The sequence below is a fragment of the Plectropomus leopardus genome, chromosome 23 (assembly GCF_008729295.1).
Source record: "Plectropomus leopardus isolate mb chromosome 23, YSFRI_Pleo_2.0, whole genome shotgun sequence".
Lineage (NCBI taxonomy): Eukaryota > Metazoa > Chordata > Actinopteri > Perciformes > Serranidae > Plectropomus > Plectropomus leopardus.
In genome coordinates this window covers 21110658-21128203 of record NC_056485.1, presented here as the reverse complement: position 1 = coordinate 21128203, position 17546 = coordinate 21110658, and the positions used below count along the sequence as shown (strand labels likewise).

The 17546-nt window shown below is 39.7% G+C and overlaps 2 protein-coding genes across 2 annotated transcripts; both read right to left on the bottom strand.

Annotated features, from left to right (window-relative positions):
- Positions 1 to 1262: 1262 nt before the first annotated feature.
- Positions 1263 to 9217, bottom strand: LOC121962509 (L-amino-acid oxidase-like). The gene is made up of 9 exons (XM_042512768.1): positions 9166 to 9217; positions 8190 to 8404; positions 6795 to 6907; positions 6383 to 6584; positions 5745 to 5810; positions 3944 to 4080; positions 2923 to 3681; positions 2697 to 2760; positions 1263 to 1655 (listed from the first exon to the last, which is right to left on the bottom strand). The coding sequence occupies exons 1-9, from the start codon at positions 9215 to 9217 to the stop codon at positions 1263 to 1265; spliced, it is 2001 nt and encodes a 666-aa protein (XP_042368702.1).
- Positions 9218 to 11623: 2406 nt separating this feature from the next.
- LOC121962508 (L-amino-acid oxidase-like) lies at positions 11624 to 16707 on the bottom strand. Its single transcript, XM_042512767.1, has 8 exons — positions 16651 to 16707; positions 15982 to 16033; positions 14874 to 15088; positions 14495 to 14607; positions 14043 to 14244; positions 12898 to 12966; positions 12593 to 12729; positions 11624 to 12413 (listed from the first exon to the last, which is right to left on the bottom strand). Exons 1-8 carry the CDS (start codon positions 16705 to 16707, stop codon positions 11624 to 11626), a joined length of 1635 nt encoding a protein of 544 aa, XP_042368701.1.
- Positions 16708 to 17546: the final 839 nt, after the last annotated feature.

The window sequence follows — 17546 nt, the reverse complement described above, 5'->3', positions numbered from 1 at the left end:
CTACTGAAATGCCCTCGAGGAAGACACCAGATTACTACCAGTGATGCTCATCAGCAGCTGCCCCTGAACTCCCACCGCTCTGTGGAAGAGCAATGTGAAAGGAAAATTTGCCTGCCGCAATTTTCGAACACAAACTGACATGAAATTAATGATTTGTTATGACAACATGCAAAAAACTATTTGCAGTCCCGCTGCTGTCGCTTTGACACCTGGACTCTGTTAACAAGTTTGGACAAGCAGGAGAAAGATCAGAAACGACTGACAAGGTGCGTGTTCGTAAGTACTTTATTTTTTTTGCTTATTCTATTATATTCCTGTTTTTTCATGGATTTCATGTCTTTCAATAGTGCCTCTTTGTTTTTTTTTTTTTTTTTTTTTTTTTTTTTTTTTACAAAATTATCACTTATAGTTACTTTTTTTTTCTTTTAAACTTAAGTTTTGAATGTATAAGAGACTTCCATGCTGTTTTGACTAAAACTCTATAAACTCTCTAACAATATTTACTGGACCAACTTCAATCAATCTTCAGTCTTCAAAATTTAATATGGCTTTATTCCCCAAAATACATGAACTTAATCCCTTTTTGTTTACATTAAGTTTACTAAGATGCCAGATGTTTGCCAGATGTAACATAACATCTCACATATTGATTGTTTAAATAAGTTGTTAAAATTTGTTTTTTTTCTGTCACAATTACGAGGCTGTAAACCAACTTCCTATCTATCCAATAATTTCATTCAAAAACGTCAACATTTGAGTTAGGATCTCATAACTTTGATTTGTTGCAGCTGTTTTTTATGTTTGTCATTTTTCCCAAATGTTATCTTACATCATGTTGACTGGGCTTAGACCTTTTGTAGAAATACTGGATAAATGACTTTATTATCTTGTTCTATTGTGACTGCTGTTCTATTTTTTAAATTTATCCGAGACTCACATGCATGAACTTTTACACGTATACTTTGTCTCTCACACATTGCAAGTTCTTAATTTTTTTGAAAAACTGAACAGTAGGGGAAATTTTACTGTCTGTTTCTTGCTGTCCAAAAACAATAAAAATAAAAACAAATAAAAACAGTGTGATCTGCTGCTACTCCTAAAATGTACTGCAAAGAAATAAGATAAAATAAAAGAAACAATAAAAGAAAATGAAATGATATTTAATAAACAGTGTTTGGTCTGAATGTCTCATTATCTCAATTGAAATATCTGTCTCTTCTCTTTCTTTCCACAATAAAAGCAACACCATGCAAACCAATCTGTCAGCCAACTCCTCGTCCTCCTCTTTGCATTTCTTCTGCGACGGCTCCACGGCTGGATTTCATCTCACCACCGCCTTCAACGCCACTAGGATCCTCCTTCTCCTCCCTCTCTCCATCCTTGTCCTCTACCTGGGTCACCAAAGATGGCGGCAACAGGGGTCCTTTGCAACAACCATCCACTCGGACATGTTCACCCTCCACATGGCTGCTATTGAGCTGATTTTCGTGTTTGGGTGTGTAGTCACCTATTGCAGCTTTTACTATGGTCACTTCCAGGTGATGAGAGTGGGTGTTTTTGCGTCTTCTTTGGTTTTCCCCGGACAGATGTGCTTTCACATCCTCACCTGCGTAGAGCGATACCTGGCTGTTGTTCACCCCGTCACCTACATGGGTCTGAGACAGTCGGGCGGGATCAAGATACGAAATGTCAGCATCCAAAGCGTTTGGCTGCTGAGTTCGCTGTGGAGCGTCGTAATAGTTCTGTACTTCGATAATATTCCCTTTGTGCTTTATATGTGCTCACTGGTGTTCGCTTTAATTGTCGTCTCTTTCTGCAGCCTTTGTGTTCTCTGTGTTCTGATTCGTCCAAGGCCTGGGGAGGTGGGCGGGGAAAGGGAGCGGGTTGACCAATCAAAGCAGAGGGCTTTCAAAACCATCGCAGCCATATCAGGAGTGCTGTGGTTCTCTTTTTCAGGGGTCTTTGTTTGCTTTGCTCTGAGCTCCTACGTTCTGCAGAGTCACACTGAAAAGTGTCTGATGCTGGCATCTGGAATCTGGTTCAGTCTTCCCAACAGTTTGGTGTTACCACTGCTGTTTCTAAACAGAGCAGGAAAACTGCTCTGCTGCCACTGAAGCTAAATCACCTTGATACTGAAAACATGCACCGGATTCACAAACGCAGCGGAAAACTTGAATTTGATTTTAGGCATGATAGTAAGTTCAGCCCGTTCTCACTCGGTAAATAGCGGCGCCCAGGCACCTGACAGCAATTTAAAAACAGATTCATCATGTCATAAATGAACACAGATTTTATCTGCAAATTATCCCTTTATTGTGTTATACCATACTTTGTAGAAATCTGTGTAGGCAAATAGTCTGACAGTTTCAGAACAATGTTTGTCATTTTATAATGACAAAGCATTTTAGGGATTTTACATCTGCAATCCATAACATCATCAAAAGATTCTGAGAAACCAGAGAAATCTCTGAATGTAAGAGTCAAAGCTGAAATCAACATTGATTAATACATAGATATTAAGAATAGGCTGTTATTACATGAGCGCAGGAACGTTTTGGAAAAGCATTGTCAGTAAACACAGTCCATCAAGTTCAGACTCTACCATGAAAAGTGGGAGCCAGATAACAACAACATTTACAAACACAGCTGACCTCATTAGTCAACGTCCGTGATCTCCAACAACAGTGCGGTCTGACGAGTCCACATTTCACACTGCTGTTGGAGATCATGGATGGTGTGTCCTCTAAAAGTTGTGTCCACCTAAAATTTCAAAGCAAGAGGTTAATTGACCTATTCAAGATTACAAATTGTGAATTTGTATGAGCAAAGACTGCTGACTGCTCCTCTTTACTTGATTTCTAAATAGAAACTATTTATTGTGGTTTATTGTTTTACCAAGGAAAATGATGATGTGCATCTGACCCCTTGTTAATAGCAGTAGCAGCTCTGATTGCAGATTTCATAGACGTCTCGATCCAGGCGTGAGGGAAGGCTGTGTGTTCACCAGCAAAATACACCCTGCCTTCACTTCTGAAGAGCTCCCTAGTATACTCTAAATGTTGGTAGGGGGTGAAGAGAGCGAAGGCACCGAAGCTGTGAGGATCTGTGCTCCACTTCTTCACCACCACGCCTGTGCAGAGAGACTTTACGTACTCGCCGTGGATCTTCGCCAAATCCCTCAGAGCCAGCTCTTTCAGCTCTTCATCGCTCGCTCCTAAAAAGAGGAGGGAGTCATCGGACCAGGTGTAGGAAGCCAGCAGGACGCCGATGTTTGAATTGTTTGGGAAACTGTGGCTGGGGTAGTAGATGAAACGAGACGACCGGTCGGTGATGCTCTTTCCTCCTCGGATGCCGTCCCTCTCCCAAAACTTCTCACTGAAGGTGAGGAGGATTTTAGTGGAGCTGTCGTAGTGGACTGACCTCAGTGCCTGCATCTTCGGGATTGACAGAGGTGGATCAAAGTCCATGTAAAGCGCTGCTTTTGCTGTGGTCGTTACCAGGACGTAGTTGGCGGAAAGGTCAGTTAAAGAAGATTGTTGGCCTGTCTGGTACGATACAATTACACCGTTATCTGACTGACTGATGCGTTTGACCTTGGAGTTGCGGAGAATTTTGGTTTCATTGAGGACGTTAAGAAAAGCTTTGGGGAGCAGGTCTGACCCACCAGTCACTTCGGAGTACCTTAAAAACAGAAAGACAGATAGATGCTCTTATTGAATGCATTATTGTATGGAGAGGTGCACATTTGGAATATGTCCATATGCTGTGTTTTAGTAAAGATAAGTCCAGTTAAATATATAGATGATGGTGCAGATTGGGAACCTGCAGTCACTGGTGTTGTTAACGATTAGGTCTAGCCTTCCAGCATCAGTCATGTATTTGTATCCCCACGGGATTACTTTTTCATTTGAATATTGTAATAAGAGTTAATGTAGTGCCTCACTTTATGTCGTCATTGATGTCACTCTGGTCATAGATCATTTCAGTCAGCGCTGTGAACATGAGGCTCTGTTCATTGAGCAGGTCTCCGATCATCCTCACTGCTCCTGGACTCAGATGTCCTTCTTCTATCAAATAATCCTGTGAAATAACACAAAAAGTTCCTTCTCATGCAGATACAGTGGCAGATATAGACATTCATTCTGAATTTGATGCTGTCAACATATTCCAAAAAGTTGGGACACAGGCAATTAAGAAAGTTGCGAAATGCTCAAAAAACTTGAGATAGCTACCTTATCGTCCAGGATGTACCTTGCCTCTTGGCCCATGTTAGCTTGGATAGTAAAGACAAAGTATTTAATGTTTCAACTCATACACGTTATTGTCTTTTGCAAATATATACTCATTCTGATTTGACGCCTGCAACACATTTCAAGTTGGGATGGGGGCAACAGTAGAATGGGAAAGTTGTGGAGTGCACAAAAAACATTTTGCTGGTAAAAAAGTTGATTGGCAACAACAGATTTCATGATTAGGCATGAAAGGAGCATCCTCCAAATATTTGCTGTTCACAGGCGAGTACGGTCACTTTGTGAAAAAACTGTGAGCAAATAGTTCAATAGTTTAAGAACAACATTTCTAAACACATAATTGTAAAGACTTTAGGGATTTTACCATCTATAAAACATAATATCATCAAAAGATTCATAGAAACCTCTGCATATAAGGAGCAAGTCTTTAAAACCAGCATTGAATGCCTGAGGCTGCAGTGCATTAAAAACCATCATGACTGAATAAAGGATATTACAACATGGGCTAAGCATCGTCAGTAAACACAGTTCATCGCTGCGTCTTCAAATGCAAGTTCAGACTTTGCCATGCAAAGTAAAAGCCGGATATCGACAAAAGCCATAAACACGACCAACTTCTCTGGACCTGAGCTCATCTAACATGGACTGACGCAAAATGGAAAAGTGTGCTGTGGTCTTTGATGAGCCCACATTTCAAATTGTTGAAGATCATGGGTGTTGTGTCATCTAAAGAGGAAAAGGACCATCCACTTTGTTACCAGCAAAAAAAAGTGGTATATCAAGCAAGAATGGGAAGGAATTTCACTTTTTAAACTTAAAAAATTAGGGACCTCAGTTCCCAAACACTAACTGAGTCTTGTTAAATAAAAACCGATGTAACACAGCGGTACACATGCTCCTGTCCCACCCTTTTTGTAACGTGCTGCAGGCATCAAATTCAGAATGAGTGTGTATTTATAAAAAAACTATAACATTTATCAGTGTGAACATTAAATATCATGTCTTTGTACTATATTCAACTGAAGTCAAGTCAAAAGAGGACTTGCAGTCATTGCATTCTGTTTTTATTCACATCTTACACTTTGGGCAGGTTTTTTGGAATAGGGGGTGTATAACATGTTGATTTAATAAAAACATAAAAGCTGATTTGGAAAGTAAAGGGCAACATATGGGAACTTTTCAAACTTTTTTTTTTTTTTTACTTCTTTCAAACCAATCTACAATCTGTTTTACTTTATGTGAAACATAAGGGGACTTACTGTGGTGGAACATTGAGATTGATAATCTGTTTTTCAAATACAAGCTTCAGCTTAACCAAAGGTGTTTCTATATTTGAAGTTCACCATGAGTTGACTTTAATGGCAAAAAATTGAAAACGGCACATTCTATTTACAACATGCAACATAATAAAATGTTGTAAAATGTTGCTAACAGTTCACAACAAAACAATTGTTGTCATTGTACAACATCTCATGACATCACATTGTGTTTTACCTGCACAGAATAATGGTCGTATTTTCTCAGCGCCAGGCAGCCTTTCATCATCACGTCCACTTTCACCTACAAAGAAAAAGAAAAGGTCACTTTCATGGATAAAATCTATGGCATCAACCTCTGAGCTGATGGTGGTTTAATGAGTATTAAACAAACTAAGCTTTGTTTTGTCTATAATGAACAATAAATGTTCACTGAACTGTATGACCAACCCTCACACACATATTAAACCAGTCAAAGCTCTTGGCGGTTGGTGCCCATGAAGAAAATTAAATTGCCACCATTTAGCAGCAATGCCACTGTGTCAACTAAATCCAACATTTTGGTCCAAAGTATTGAAGTCATTATCATGAAATCTGACATTATTTTAGATCTTAGTTTTTTAGCTGTTGCCTGATGCTTTCATGTTATCATGTTTTGTAGGCATGATAACATGCCAACATACTAAATGTAATGGGTAAGCACATAGCATTAACGTGCAAGTAACCTGAATGATTTGCTCAACTGGTTTGTTTTTTATTTGCCTAAATTTTTTTTGAACTTTCTAGTAGTTTCAGAATGACCGTATCAGCAGGTCTGTTGTTTTCAGTCGAGGCCATTTGACCTCATGTACTCTTCATTGCCGCCATCTTACATACCGCTTTCAAAGCTTCCTGTAGCAGTTCGTCAGCTGACTTCCCTTTCTCAGTTGGCAAGACATCGTAATTGAGGATGTCAGGGTTACTTTGCACTGTGCTTGTGTTCTCCAGCACTCCATTAACAAAGTAAAAGGTGTTGGGGTCATCCATGACAAAGTCATTGAGCTTGACCCCCAGCTTGTCAGCGATCCAAAGGACGATGCTGTTGACAGAGGAGGTGATGGTGACAGAGTTACAGTAAGTACTGACTGAGTAGTCTTTGTATTGTGTGAGGTGATAAATAAAGACAGATCCCTCTGACACTCACTGTGTCATACGCTTCCCTTTTACACAATCGTGTCATCCTGTGAGGGTGAGGGGTCGCATGCAAAGGTATTATGTAAATGCACAAGTGAAAAAAAACCCAACTCACTGGTGAAAACTTGGAATCCTCATGGCTCCAAGTTCAGCATACCAGCCCTCCTCGTGATTTCTATAGGTCTCTATACGTCCGCCAACACGATCACTTGCCTCTAATATGGTTACCTTGTCAGAACAGATTAATACAAGTCAGTCCAGTCATGTCATGCTTCAAAGGTAGTGTGTGTGCTACTACTTAAGTCAGGACCACTTCAGTCAAAATAAGCTTTATTTCCATTTGCAGTATGATATTAAGGGCAGTATGGCTCTGTTCTGGGACCTCTCAGCCCTTCATAGTAACTACGCATCAAGCGTAAAGAGCACACCTTTCTGCCCTTCAATGTGTTTGCTTGGAAAGCCTAAGGCAGAGAGAGCACCCATTTCTGCCCTTCCACGTACAGACATGGAAAAGCTAAAGTTTAGAGAATACACATCTACACTCTTCCATGTGTTTGCATTGAAAGCCCCAGGCAGAGAGCAGACCTCTCTGCCCTTCACCGTGCACACGCAGAGACGGCCGCTGCAAAGACCCCCAGGGCACAGAAGAGAACAAGTATCAATGACAACATAAATGGCATTGCTAAGTCAGACACAGCATAAAAAGGCTGCTGCTATTCTAGCTATTCTTGCTAGTATCAGTACTGCTACTCAGACTACCCGTACTATGACCACCGAAAGAAATTACCAATAGCTGACTTCTTATCGGAACAAATTTTCCTGATGTAAGAAAATATGCTCCAGATCTAAACAAGGCTAAGGTAAATTTAGGACGTTTTCACACCTTTTAGTTAGTTTGGTTGAATTGAAATCTGGATTATTCACCCGCTTGCTGCAGTTTTTTGGGGGGAAGGTTTGAGTGGTCTCTGTTTAGCTACAAACAAACTCTTACAAAATTTGTGGTGAAAACATGATCCCACCTCAGGACTCAAATCCCATCCAACTGGAGGAACATTGCATTTTTCATAGAAAGAACCATAAAACCAAACTGCGGTCATTTCCTAGCCCTTGCCATGTAGTTTTGATGACTAAATCGAACCAAAGTTAAGGTGAAACCTCACGAAACTGCAGCCATGTCATAACTTTGATTATGCACCTCTCTGCCCACTGGTGGTTGCAGTGGGCCGTCTAAGACATTAAAATGGAAGTGATAACCACGGCCATTTAACAAACTGATATTCACAACAGCTGAATATTTCAGTTAATAATTAACTCATACTGCATATAGGAAAAAGTAAATATTACTGCGCTATTGCGATTGATCATAAACTAAGGTGATTATTGGGGGTAGGACCGTGAAGCTCATTTCCTAGTGGATAAACTAGCGGGTTCGAACTCCAAAAACTCTTTGAAAGCACAGAAAATTGTTTTTTACATTAACATTTATAGAATTTGAGCCTGTTACATGTACCTTGTGTCCCGCGTCTTGCAGCAGCATGGCAGCTGACAGTCCAGCCATACCAGCCCCAACAATGACAACATCATAAGATTTATTTGGTTGTGGAAGGCCGTTCTGAATAGTGTCCATCAGCTTATCGTAGTCTGTGTCATTCAGACATTCAGAAAGATCTTTCTTCAGGACGCGGTTATCAGGAAAGTTGAGGTTCAGTTTGACACTGATATCAACTGGAAACACAACAGGAAAAACACAGGAAAAAAAACAACAGGAAATTATCAAAAGCTGTTTAAACTTTGTTGATGTTAGATGTTTTTGGTGATTTTTTAATAAGACTTAAGTAATGCCGCAAACCAACACCAGCTGAAGTGAACAGTGAACCTTTATCAACTGGTCAGAGTTCAGTGGTGGTTCTGCACAGAGGTGGCAAGCGAGAACCCTCAGGCTGTTACAGGAACTCCGCTTAGATAAATGGGCCAATTGCATTTGCACAAAGTGCTTACAGTCAACTTAAATAGACCTGGTGACCCAGTTTGACATGGTTGTGTAATCCCAAAGCAACTGTAGTCTTTGCGGTGTGCTCATGAGCAACTTTTTGGTCTGAACACAGGCAACGGGAGACAATGCAACAGTCAGCTTTCTATAAATTCTTTAAAGTCAGTTTGGTGTGTCTGGTCCTTGAGCCTTTTCACTGATGCATGGAGCAGGTTAGGACAGACTGAAACAAGCTGTTTTTTGCTCTTTTGCATTGTGTCCAGTTAGGAAGAAGTGTTATTCTTCTCCTAGTATCATTTTCAGGAGATGGTGAGAACCTGCTCCTCTCTCTGTGGCTGTATCTGAAACTGAGGGCCATATAGTTCAAGATGTTAAACTTTGCTTACAGTTGATAAATAGAAAATGATATTGTAGCTTTGATATTAATTTGTGTATAGATTTTAAAATGTGTTTGTCAAATTGCAGAAAATTGAGAGATGGAGAGTAGAAGGTATACCTGGGACCTCAGTGATGTCTTCCTCTACTGGCACTGGGTTCAACTGCACCATCTGCAACTGTGACAGGAAAATAACTTCAACTTGAGTGTGCAGGCCTTGAAAAAAGATGGTGTAATGTGTTTTTTTGTGTGAATGACGGCAATAAAAAGAGGTGATGATAGACTGCCTTAGTGATAACATTTTCCTGTATGCAAACTAATAGCTAATATCCCTCTGGCTCCCTTGTCAAAAAACCTAGCCAATTTTTCCACTGGATTTGCATCACTGCAGAAAAAAATCAGTGGCAACCAAACATTCATGATACTGGCATGTTTTGTTCAAGAAGATAATGTTCACAAATGAACGCCACTTTCAGGATTTTTGAAGCATAAACATAATTGCCAGCCTTAAAAGGAACTACAGTATGATCTCATTGCCACCACGACGAGGCTGTGAAGTCGTCTTCGGCACAGTTCAGCTTGCTGACGTTCAGTAGTCTCGTTTAGCCATTTGTTAGCAACTGTCTTTTTTTTTTAAGACAAATAAAAGTTCAGAGTTAACAGAGTTTGTAATTTCCTATTTTATGTCCTAAACCCAAATGTGAAATTGTCTAAAGCTTGTCCTCATCAGACTTCTAACCAAAAACACATTCAGAACTTCCATTGACTTCAAGACAAGGTAACAGCCGGACATGCTGCTGTGACCAGCCTATCAAGCTGCGTACACTTATCTTTGTGCACATCCAAAGACAGCAGACATAACTGATTTATACCGTTATTTCTCCAGACTCAAGGAAATTGGTTTGGTTTCAATTGTACAGGAACTTCAATGAATAAACCAGATAGCGTGACCAATATGACCAGCTAAACCATCAAAAATTAAGCTGGTCAAACAAACTTGTCAAGCTGCTTATTAAGCACAGAATCTTTTATTATCATGTCTGATAACCGCAAATCCAGCCTATAACTCACATTGAGCGATTAGAAAAAATATTTTTTTTAAAAAAAGAAATTTTGAAATGTTTGTGTGTTTTAGTTTGTAAAATGTTATAAATGTAAAAAACTGTCATTGTGATGTGAGACTCACCAGAGTCGAAGCCACACAAACCAAACTGAGGCAGGCAGGTAAGTCGAGTCGCATCATCTTTATTTCTGTTGTCCTCTGTCTGTGTATCTGTTGTTGAATGTTTCTCTAAAGTTGCCGTTGGCTCTTTTAAACCCTCAGGGTTCAGTTTGACAAACCTGTAGGTGGAGTTGGGGGGCTCACCTGTTTTTGATCAGCTGCCGCTTACTAAGAAATATCAGTCAGGTCACGTCAGATCACAGATGTTTGTCCATGTTCCTTTGTGTATCTTTGCTGTTTTTGCTAATGCCTAACACAAACCAGTTCAACTCGGTTACTTAACGACTTCCTGGCAATTTATGTTTTCTCAAAGCAAACAGTGACAAACTAAACCAGCAAAAGCCACTATGAGTGAGTATTTACTCAATCAAATGCAGTAACTAATATCAGTAAGAGAGGAATGATTAAAATCTCAGTTAAAATCTCATAATTTTGACTCATGTTGCTATTTTTAATTTTCGTTATTCCTATTTATTTTTCTTCATACTATAGAAACTAATTTAAAAACAAATTCATCATGTCATAAATGAACACAGATTTTATCTGCAAATTATCCCTTTATTGTGTTATACCATACTTTGTGGAAATCTGTGTAGGCAAATAGTCTGACAGTTTCAGAACAATGTTTGTCATTTTATAATGACAAAGCATTTTAGGGATTTTACATCTGCAATCCATAACATCATCAAAAGATTCTGAGAAACCAGAGAAATCTCTGAATGTAAGAGTCAAAGCTGGAAATCAACATTGATTAATACATCGATATTAGGGATAGGATCTTATTACATGAGCTCAGGAAAGTTTTGGAAAAGCATCGTCAGTAAAAACAGTTCATCAAGTTCAGACTCTACCATGAAAAGTGGGAGCCAGATAACAACAACATTCACAAACACAGCTGACCTCATTAGTCAACGTCCGTGATCTCCAACAACAGTGCGGTCTGACGAGTCCACATTTCACACTGCTGTTGATCAACAACATTGGGTCAGACCACATATTATAATTCATGACAATTTAAAAAAAAAAACTTTGACCTAATAAGCCACTAATTTGAGTAATATTTCCCTTCATATGAGGGCACAAATTAATCCATTTTACAGCTCCAACTACCAGTCTGAGGGTATGATTTATATCATTTAGGGAAGTGAATTAAATCAGTCAGGTCAGCTACAGATCTAGGCTGTTAAAAAAAACATAGAATTGGTCAACACAAATGACAAATTTACAATGTACATAGTACCCTCAACAAGAGCACACGTTCAGCTATTCAAGATTACAAATTGTGAGTTTGTAAGAAGATGACTGTTCCTCTTAACTTGATTTCTAGATAGGAGCCATTTATTGTGGTTTGTTGTTTTACCAAGGAAGATGATGATGTGTATCTGACCCCTTGTTAATGGCGGTAGCAGCCCTGATGGCAGATTTCATAGACGTCTCGATCCAGGCGTGAGGGAAGGCTGTGTGTTCACCAGCAAAATACACCCTGCCTTCATTTCTGAAGAGCTCCTGAGCATACTCTAAAATCTGGTAGGGTGTGAAGAGAGCAAATGCGCCAAAGCTGTAAGGATCATCGCTCCACTTCTTCACCACCACCCCTGTGCAGAGAGACTTTACGTACTCGCCGTGGATCTTCGCCAAATCTCTCAGAGCCAGCTCTTTCAGCTCTTCATCGCTCGCTCCTAAGAAGAGGAGGGAGTCATCGGACCAGGTGTAGGAAGCCAGCAGGACGCCGATGTTTGGATTGTTTGGGAAACTGTGGCTGGGGTAGTAGATGAAACGAGACGGCCCGTCAGTGATGCTCTTTCCTCCTCGGATGCCGTCCCTCTCCCAAAACTTCTCACTGAAGGTGAGGATGATTTTAGTGGAGCTTTCGTAGTGGACTGACCTCAGTGCTACCATCTTCTGGGTGGAGAGAGGAGGTTCAAAGTCCATATAAAGCGCTGCTTTTGCTGTGGTCGTTACCAGGACGAAGTCGGCGGAAAAATTGGTTAGAGATGACTGTTGGCCCGTCTGGTACGATACGGTTACATGTTTATCTGAGTGAGTGATTCGTTTGACCTTGGAATTTAGGAGAATTTCAGTGTCATTGAGAACCTTATGAAAAGCTTCGGGGAGAAGGTACGACCCACCAGTCACTTCAGAGTACCTTTAAAGCAAAAAGACAAATGGATACTCTTATTGGATACATTACTGAAGAGAGGGCTTCAAACTTGAAATGAATGAATGTCCATATGTTGTGTTATAGCTAATATTATAGCAGTTAAATTAATAGATGATGGTGGATTTGCAGTAGAATAATTGACAGTGTGGGATGTAGGGCCTCACATAGTCTTGTCGTTGATTTCATTCTGCTCGTAGATCATCTCAGTCAGTGCCGTGAACATTAGGCTCTGTTCATTAAGGAGGTCTCCAATCATTCTCACTGCTTCTGTACTCAGACTTCCTTCTTGTATCAGATAATCCTGTTAAATAAACACAAAAATTCCCCATCCACTTGTTACCCATGTTTTCTCTGAGAAGATTGCTCAGTTTCTTGTAATTGCTTTCTACATTGTGTAAAATTTTAATTTATACAAAAAAAAAACATATGGGCATTTTATTAACAGAACATTGTGGGCATTGTGTTTTACCTTCACAGAATAACGGTCGTATTTTTTGAGTGCAGTCTTGCAGTCACTAGTCTCCACTTCCTCTCTCACCTACAAAGAAAAGGAAAAAGTCACTTTCATGTATAAAATCAATGGGATCATCTTCTGAGCTGATGGAGTTTTAATGAGTATTCAAAAAAATGAGATTGTATTGTCTATAATGAAATATTAATGTTCCCTGAACTTTTGACTAACCCTCACACAGAGCAAATCAGTGGAAGTCTTGTTAGTTGATGCCCACAAAGAAAACGAGTCAGCTGAAGCCATCTGAAGAACTGAATTGACTGTCATGAAATTGGATATTATTTTCACTTAATTACTCATGTGGTTGCCTGATCATTACATGTCACCATTTGCACATGATAACTTGTGAAACAGTTAAATGTTAAATGCATGTACACAATTTGCTCAATTGTTTTGCTTTTATTCTTTGTCTAATTTTCTAATAGTCAAGAGATAAAACACATCCTGCTTCAGTCTTAGTGGTTTAAACAGTTTAAAAGAAATGCACTGGTCACAACAGCATTTAGAATATAATATAATATTATCAATAATCTGAATCCTGCAAATAGTAAATTGCCCCCCTCTCCCGAAACTTGGCTCATCCGCAATGGACAACCACCGGCTAACAAGCGGCACAAAGCAACTATTCCCTTCATTCATGGAGTGGTAAAGTAACAACTGGGCATAGCATTAGGACCACGACACAAGCTACGCAGACTGTTTAACTTTGTCTTTTGTCATGTCATGTGTAACGTATTGATTTAATGCAATTCAGTGAGTTACTGTTGTGGCTGTTCTGAATCGAGGTCATTAGTTAGTTGGCTTTTCCAAAGCTAAACAGTATAGATCGCTTAAACATTTACTTACATAAACTGGCTTTAAACATCACAACACCTAAGGGAACTTGATGTTCCTGTTTTGTTTCATTGTCCATTTTATTCTGACTGACCACGTGCTAAGGCAACCCCTTCCTGCTCTGAGGCCATCTTTGATCTGTCTCACCCATATTTAGTCCATCACTCTGCCTTTATGTGTTTACATTTACAGCTATTTTAATTCTTTGAACATGGATTCCCAACAAAAGATGACATTTTGAGGCTAGAGTCCAAACAAATCTTACATACATTTTTCAAAGCATCGTGTAGCAGCTGGTCGGCTCTTTTTCCCTTCTCATTGTCTTTCAGCTTGTACTGCAGACTGTCAGGGTGACTTTGCACTGTGCTCGTGTTCTCCCGCACTCCATTGACATAATAAAAAGTGTGGTTGTCAAACATGATGAAGTCATTGAGCTTGACCTCCAGCTTTTTAGCGATCTCGTGGACGATGCTGTTGGCAGAGAATGTAATGGTGGCAGAGTTACAGTAGCTTGTGAATGAATGGTCTCTGTATTGAGCATACTGAGACTACAAATGAAGACAGAACTGACACTCAACAACTAATGGTTTGTTTAGCCTACTTTTCATCATTGTGTCATAAGCACGCCTTTTACACAATCATGTCATACTATGAGGGTAAAGTGCTGCATATTTCTACGTAATTGCTCCAATATAACAAAACAACAAAACAAAAAACTTACTAATGGAAACTTGGGATCCTCATTGCCCCCAGTTCAGCATACCAGCCCTCGTCTTCATTTCTGTAGGTCTCCACCCGTCCTCCGATACGATCACTAGCCTCTAATATTTTCACCTTGACAGAACAAATAAAAATGAGTAAGTCCAGTCATGTAATGTTTCAAAGGTAGTAGGTATTCTACTACTTTTGGTGACCCTTCAACTACATTTGCTTTTGCATTTCTTACTGCTAAGTAACTACTAATTGTAGCTGGAGCAACTAGCAATTGTTACACATAGTATATATAATATAGTGGATGAACTAGCAGGTCCAAGCTCCACAAAGTGAGAATTATTTTTCTTCATAATAACATGCATAGAATATGAGTCTGTTTCATGTACCTTGTGTCCTGCATCTTGCAGCAGCATGGCAGCTGTTAGTCCTGCCATGCCAGCCCCAACAATGACAACATGCTGAGATTTGGTCGGTTTTGGAAGGCCATTCTGAAGAGTGAACATCAGCTGATCGTAGTCTGTGTCATTCAGACATTTAGCCAAACGGCTCGATGAGCGGTAAGAAAAGGCATAGCCGCGGTCCAATGGCACACTGTCATCAACTGGAAACACATCAGGAAAAAACATATGAAGTTTGGTGCAAAAACACTCAAACGCAAAGTTTATCAATGATTTATTGGACATTTTCCATGTCAACATTTTTTAGTGTGATAAAATACACATTTTGGTACCATATTATCTGTTTTGATCAATCTCATGTCAGAGAATAAATATCAGAGGTTTAGTGGCAATTATTTTTTTCTTTTGGCTTTTGGTGATTTGTTACTAAGATTGAAGTAATATCACAAACCACAGTAGCTGAAGTGAACTTTGAATCTTTACAGCTTAGTAGTGGCTCTGTGCAGAGCTGGCACAAGAGAGAAACCTCAGGTCGTTCAAGGAACACCCGTAAATAAATGGGTCGATGACTATCAACTTAATTTTGTGGATTGTTTTGCGTAAGGCCCTGGCACATCAAGCTTATGGTCGCCTGTTGGTCAGTGTCAGTTAGAGGCTTTCACCCAAGCTGATACGGTGTGTCCCACCATGTTGCCCCTCATCGGCCATCATACGGCCCTGGAGCCGATTTAACATGCTGAATTGGCTTTGGAGCTGCTCCAAATGAAATAACTGAAATAACTCTGATTGGCAGTTCAGCTCAGCGAACTGTTTTTAAGAGAAACAGAAGTGAGTAAGTCTAACTAACAGTTGAAGTCTAGATGGGTTTAGACCAACATCAACTTCTTATACAAGGTAAGATTATTTTTCTTTAGCCACTGAGCTCTTTAGCAGAAATGTTTGTGATGGTTTTTGTTGCTGTTTGCTAATGTCAGTATGCAGAAAACGGCGTCATTTCCTTTCTCTGGGGAAGGATGTAGTAACATGTGCTCCTGGAAATTTTGGAAATCATGACCTTACTACCACTTTAGGAGAGATGGACAATAGGAGGGTATACCTGGGATGTCGGAGACGCCTTCCTCCACTGGGTTCAGCTGGACCACCTGCACCTGAGACAGAAACAGAACTTTAGTTGCGTGTGCACTCTCTAGAAAAGACGTAAAAAGATGTGTGTTGAAGTAGTGATATCGACATTATTTGTGGTCCAAATATATATATATATACTATGAGCTGGAGTCTTTTGGGAAATAATACTTGACATTGGGACACAGCCTGTCATACCTTAAGTGTGGATGGAACGATGACTATGAAGCAGGTTCAACAAAACCAGAAGAGCTATGGAGGGGGCGTCATTTGCAAAACTAGTGGGACAAAGTCATTTAAACTACACGTAAACTACAATGTTTTTGATGTTCTGTAAACACACAACATCTATTGCATCTATTTTCATCTGTCATAAGCCTTGTCCACCTCTAGGCCTCTAGCTGTATACTGGGACAGATAATCTTGTTTGAGCAGATATTGACCTTATTTAATCTTGTCTTGCAAAGAAATGTAGCTCAATGAGCAGAAACCATGAAAATTATTCACAAAATACAAATTTGTAACACATAAAAATTACAGAGTTACAATAAGCACTCAAAAAAGGATTGTAAAAGACATTTTGTAAGTTTTGTGTGCGTTGTATTTTAGTGTATTAAAACTGTTATTGTGATGTAAGACTCACCAGAGTTAAAGCCAGACAAATCAAACTGATGCACACAGGTAAGTCGAGTTGGACCATCTTTGGTCTATAGTCCTCCCGCTCTGTGAAGATCTGCTGCTGAACGTTTCTCTAAAGCTTGCTGTTGGCTCTTTTAAACACTCAGGGTTCAGTTTGACAAACCTCTTTTTCAGCTGGTCCATAAAGCATAACCTAAGACCATGTTCCTTTGTGTATCTTTGCTATTTTTTCTAATGCCTAATGCAAACAGTTGCCAGTTCAACTCGGTTACTTAACGACTTCCTGGCATTTTATGTTTTCTCAAAGCAAACAGTGACAAACTAAGCCAGCAAAAGCCACTATGAGGCCCATAATTTCCTGGCCCAGAAAGCATACCCCTGCACCCCCTGTGGCTGTGGATTGGGTGGGCTGTATTTCAAAAGCACCCACCCCTACTCGTTAATTTAATCTTTCTTTGAGATTGATTATTTACAAGATATTACAAATGGTTGAACAAGATTTTGCAAGATGCTAATTTCCATCTGTAAGTCCTAAACCTAACTAAATACATTCAGTTACATCAAAGAACACAGGAGAAGCAGATGCCCCACACAGCAAAGGACAGTGTGCACAAACCACACAGCACGAAACACATGGTATACACAATAACCACATCTTTAAAGAGGCCAAGTTACTAGTGCAAAAAATACTCAGTGAAACAAAAAGTCATCATGAAACACAAAGGCCCTCACAGTCTATATAAATATAAATAACTTCATAATTTCTCTCCAGTGCACTGAAACAGTTTGTTACTTTTCATTGTGTGTTTAAAATGATGAATACTCTGTGCTGCAGAAAGGGGCCTACTCTCTGTTGAGGTGCTGCTCCTCAGGTCATGTGGGACAGCAGCTATATGTTTG

What these genes read in the sequence shown, in the direction of transcription:
- LOC121962509 (XM_042512768.1), bottom strand. Translation starts at nt 9,217, where the DNA reads ATGGTGCAGTTGAACCCAGTGCCAGTAGAGGAAGACATCACTGAGGTC. An exon ending in TACAGGAAGCTTTGAAAGCG is followed by an intron (nt 5,811 to 6,382) that starts GTATGTAAGATG and finishes TTTTCTTTGTAG; the next exon opens with GTGAAAGTGGACGTGATGAT. An exon ending in GACATCAATGACGACATAAA is followed by an intron (nt 3,682 to 3,943) that starts GTGAGGCACTAC and finishes TCTGTTTTTAAG; the next exon opens with GTACTCCGAAGTGACTGGTG.
- LOC121962508 (XM_042512767.1), bottom strand. Translation starts at nt 16,707, where the DNA reads ATGGTCCAACTCGACTTACCTGTGTGCATCAGTTTGATTTGTCTGGCT. An exon ending in TTTGTCTGGCTTTAACTCTG is followed by an intron (nt 16,034 to 16,650) that starts GTGAGTCTTACA and finishes TTTCTGTCTCAG; the next exon opens with GTGCAGGTGGTCCAGCTGAA. An exon ending in TGCAAGATGCAGGACACAAG is followed by an intron (nt 14,608 to 14,873) that starts GTACATGAAACA and finishes TGTTCTGTCAAG; the next exon opens with GTGAAAATATTAGAGGCTAG.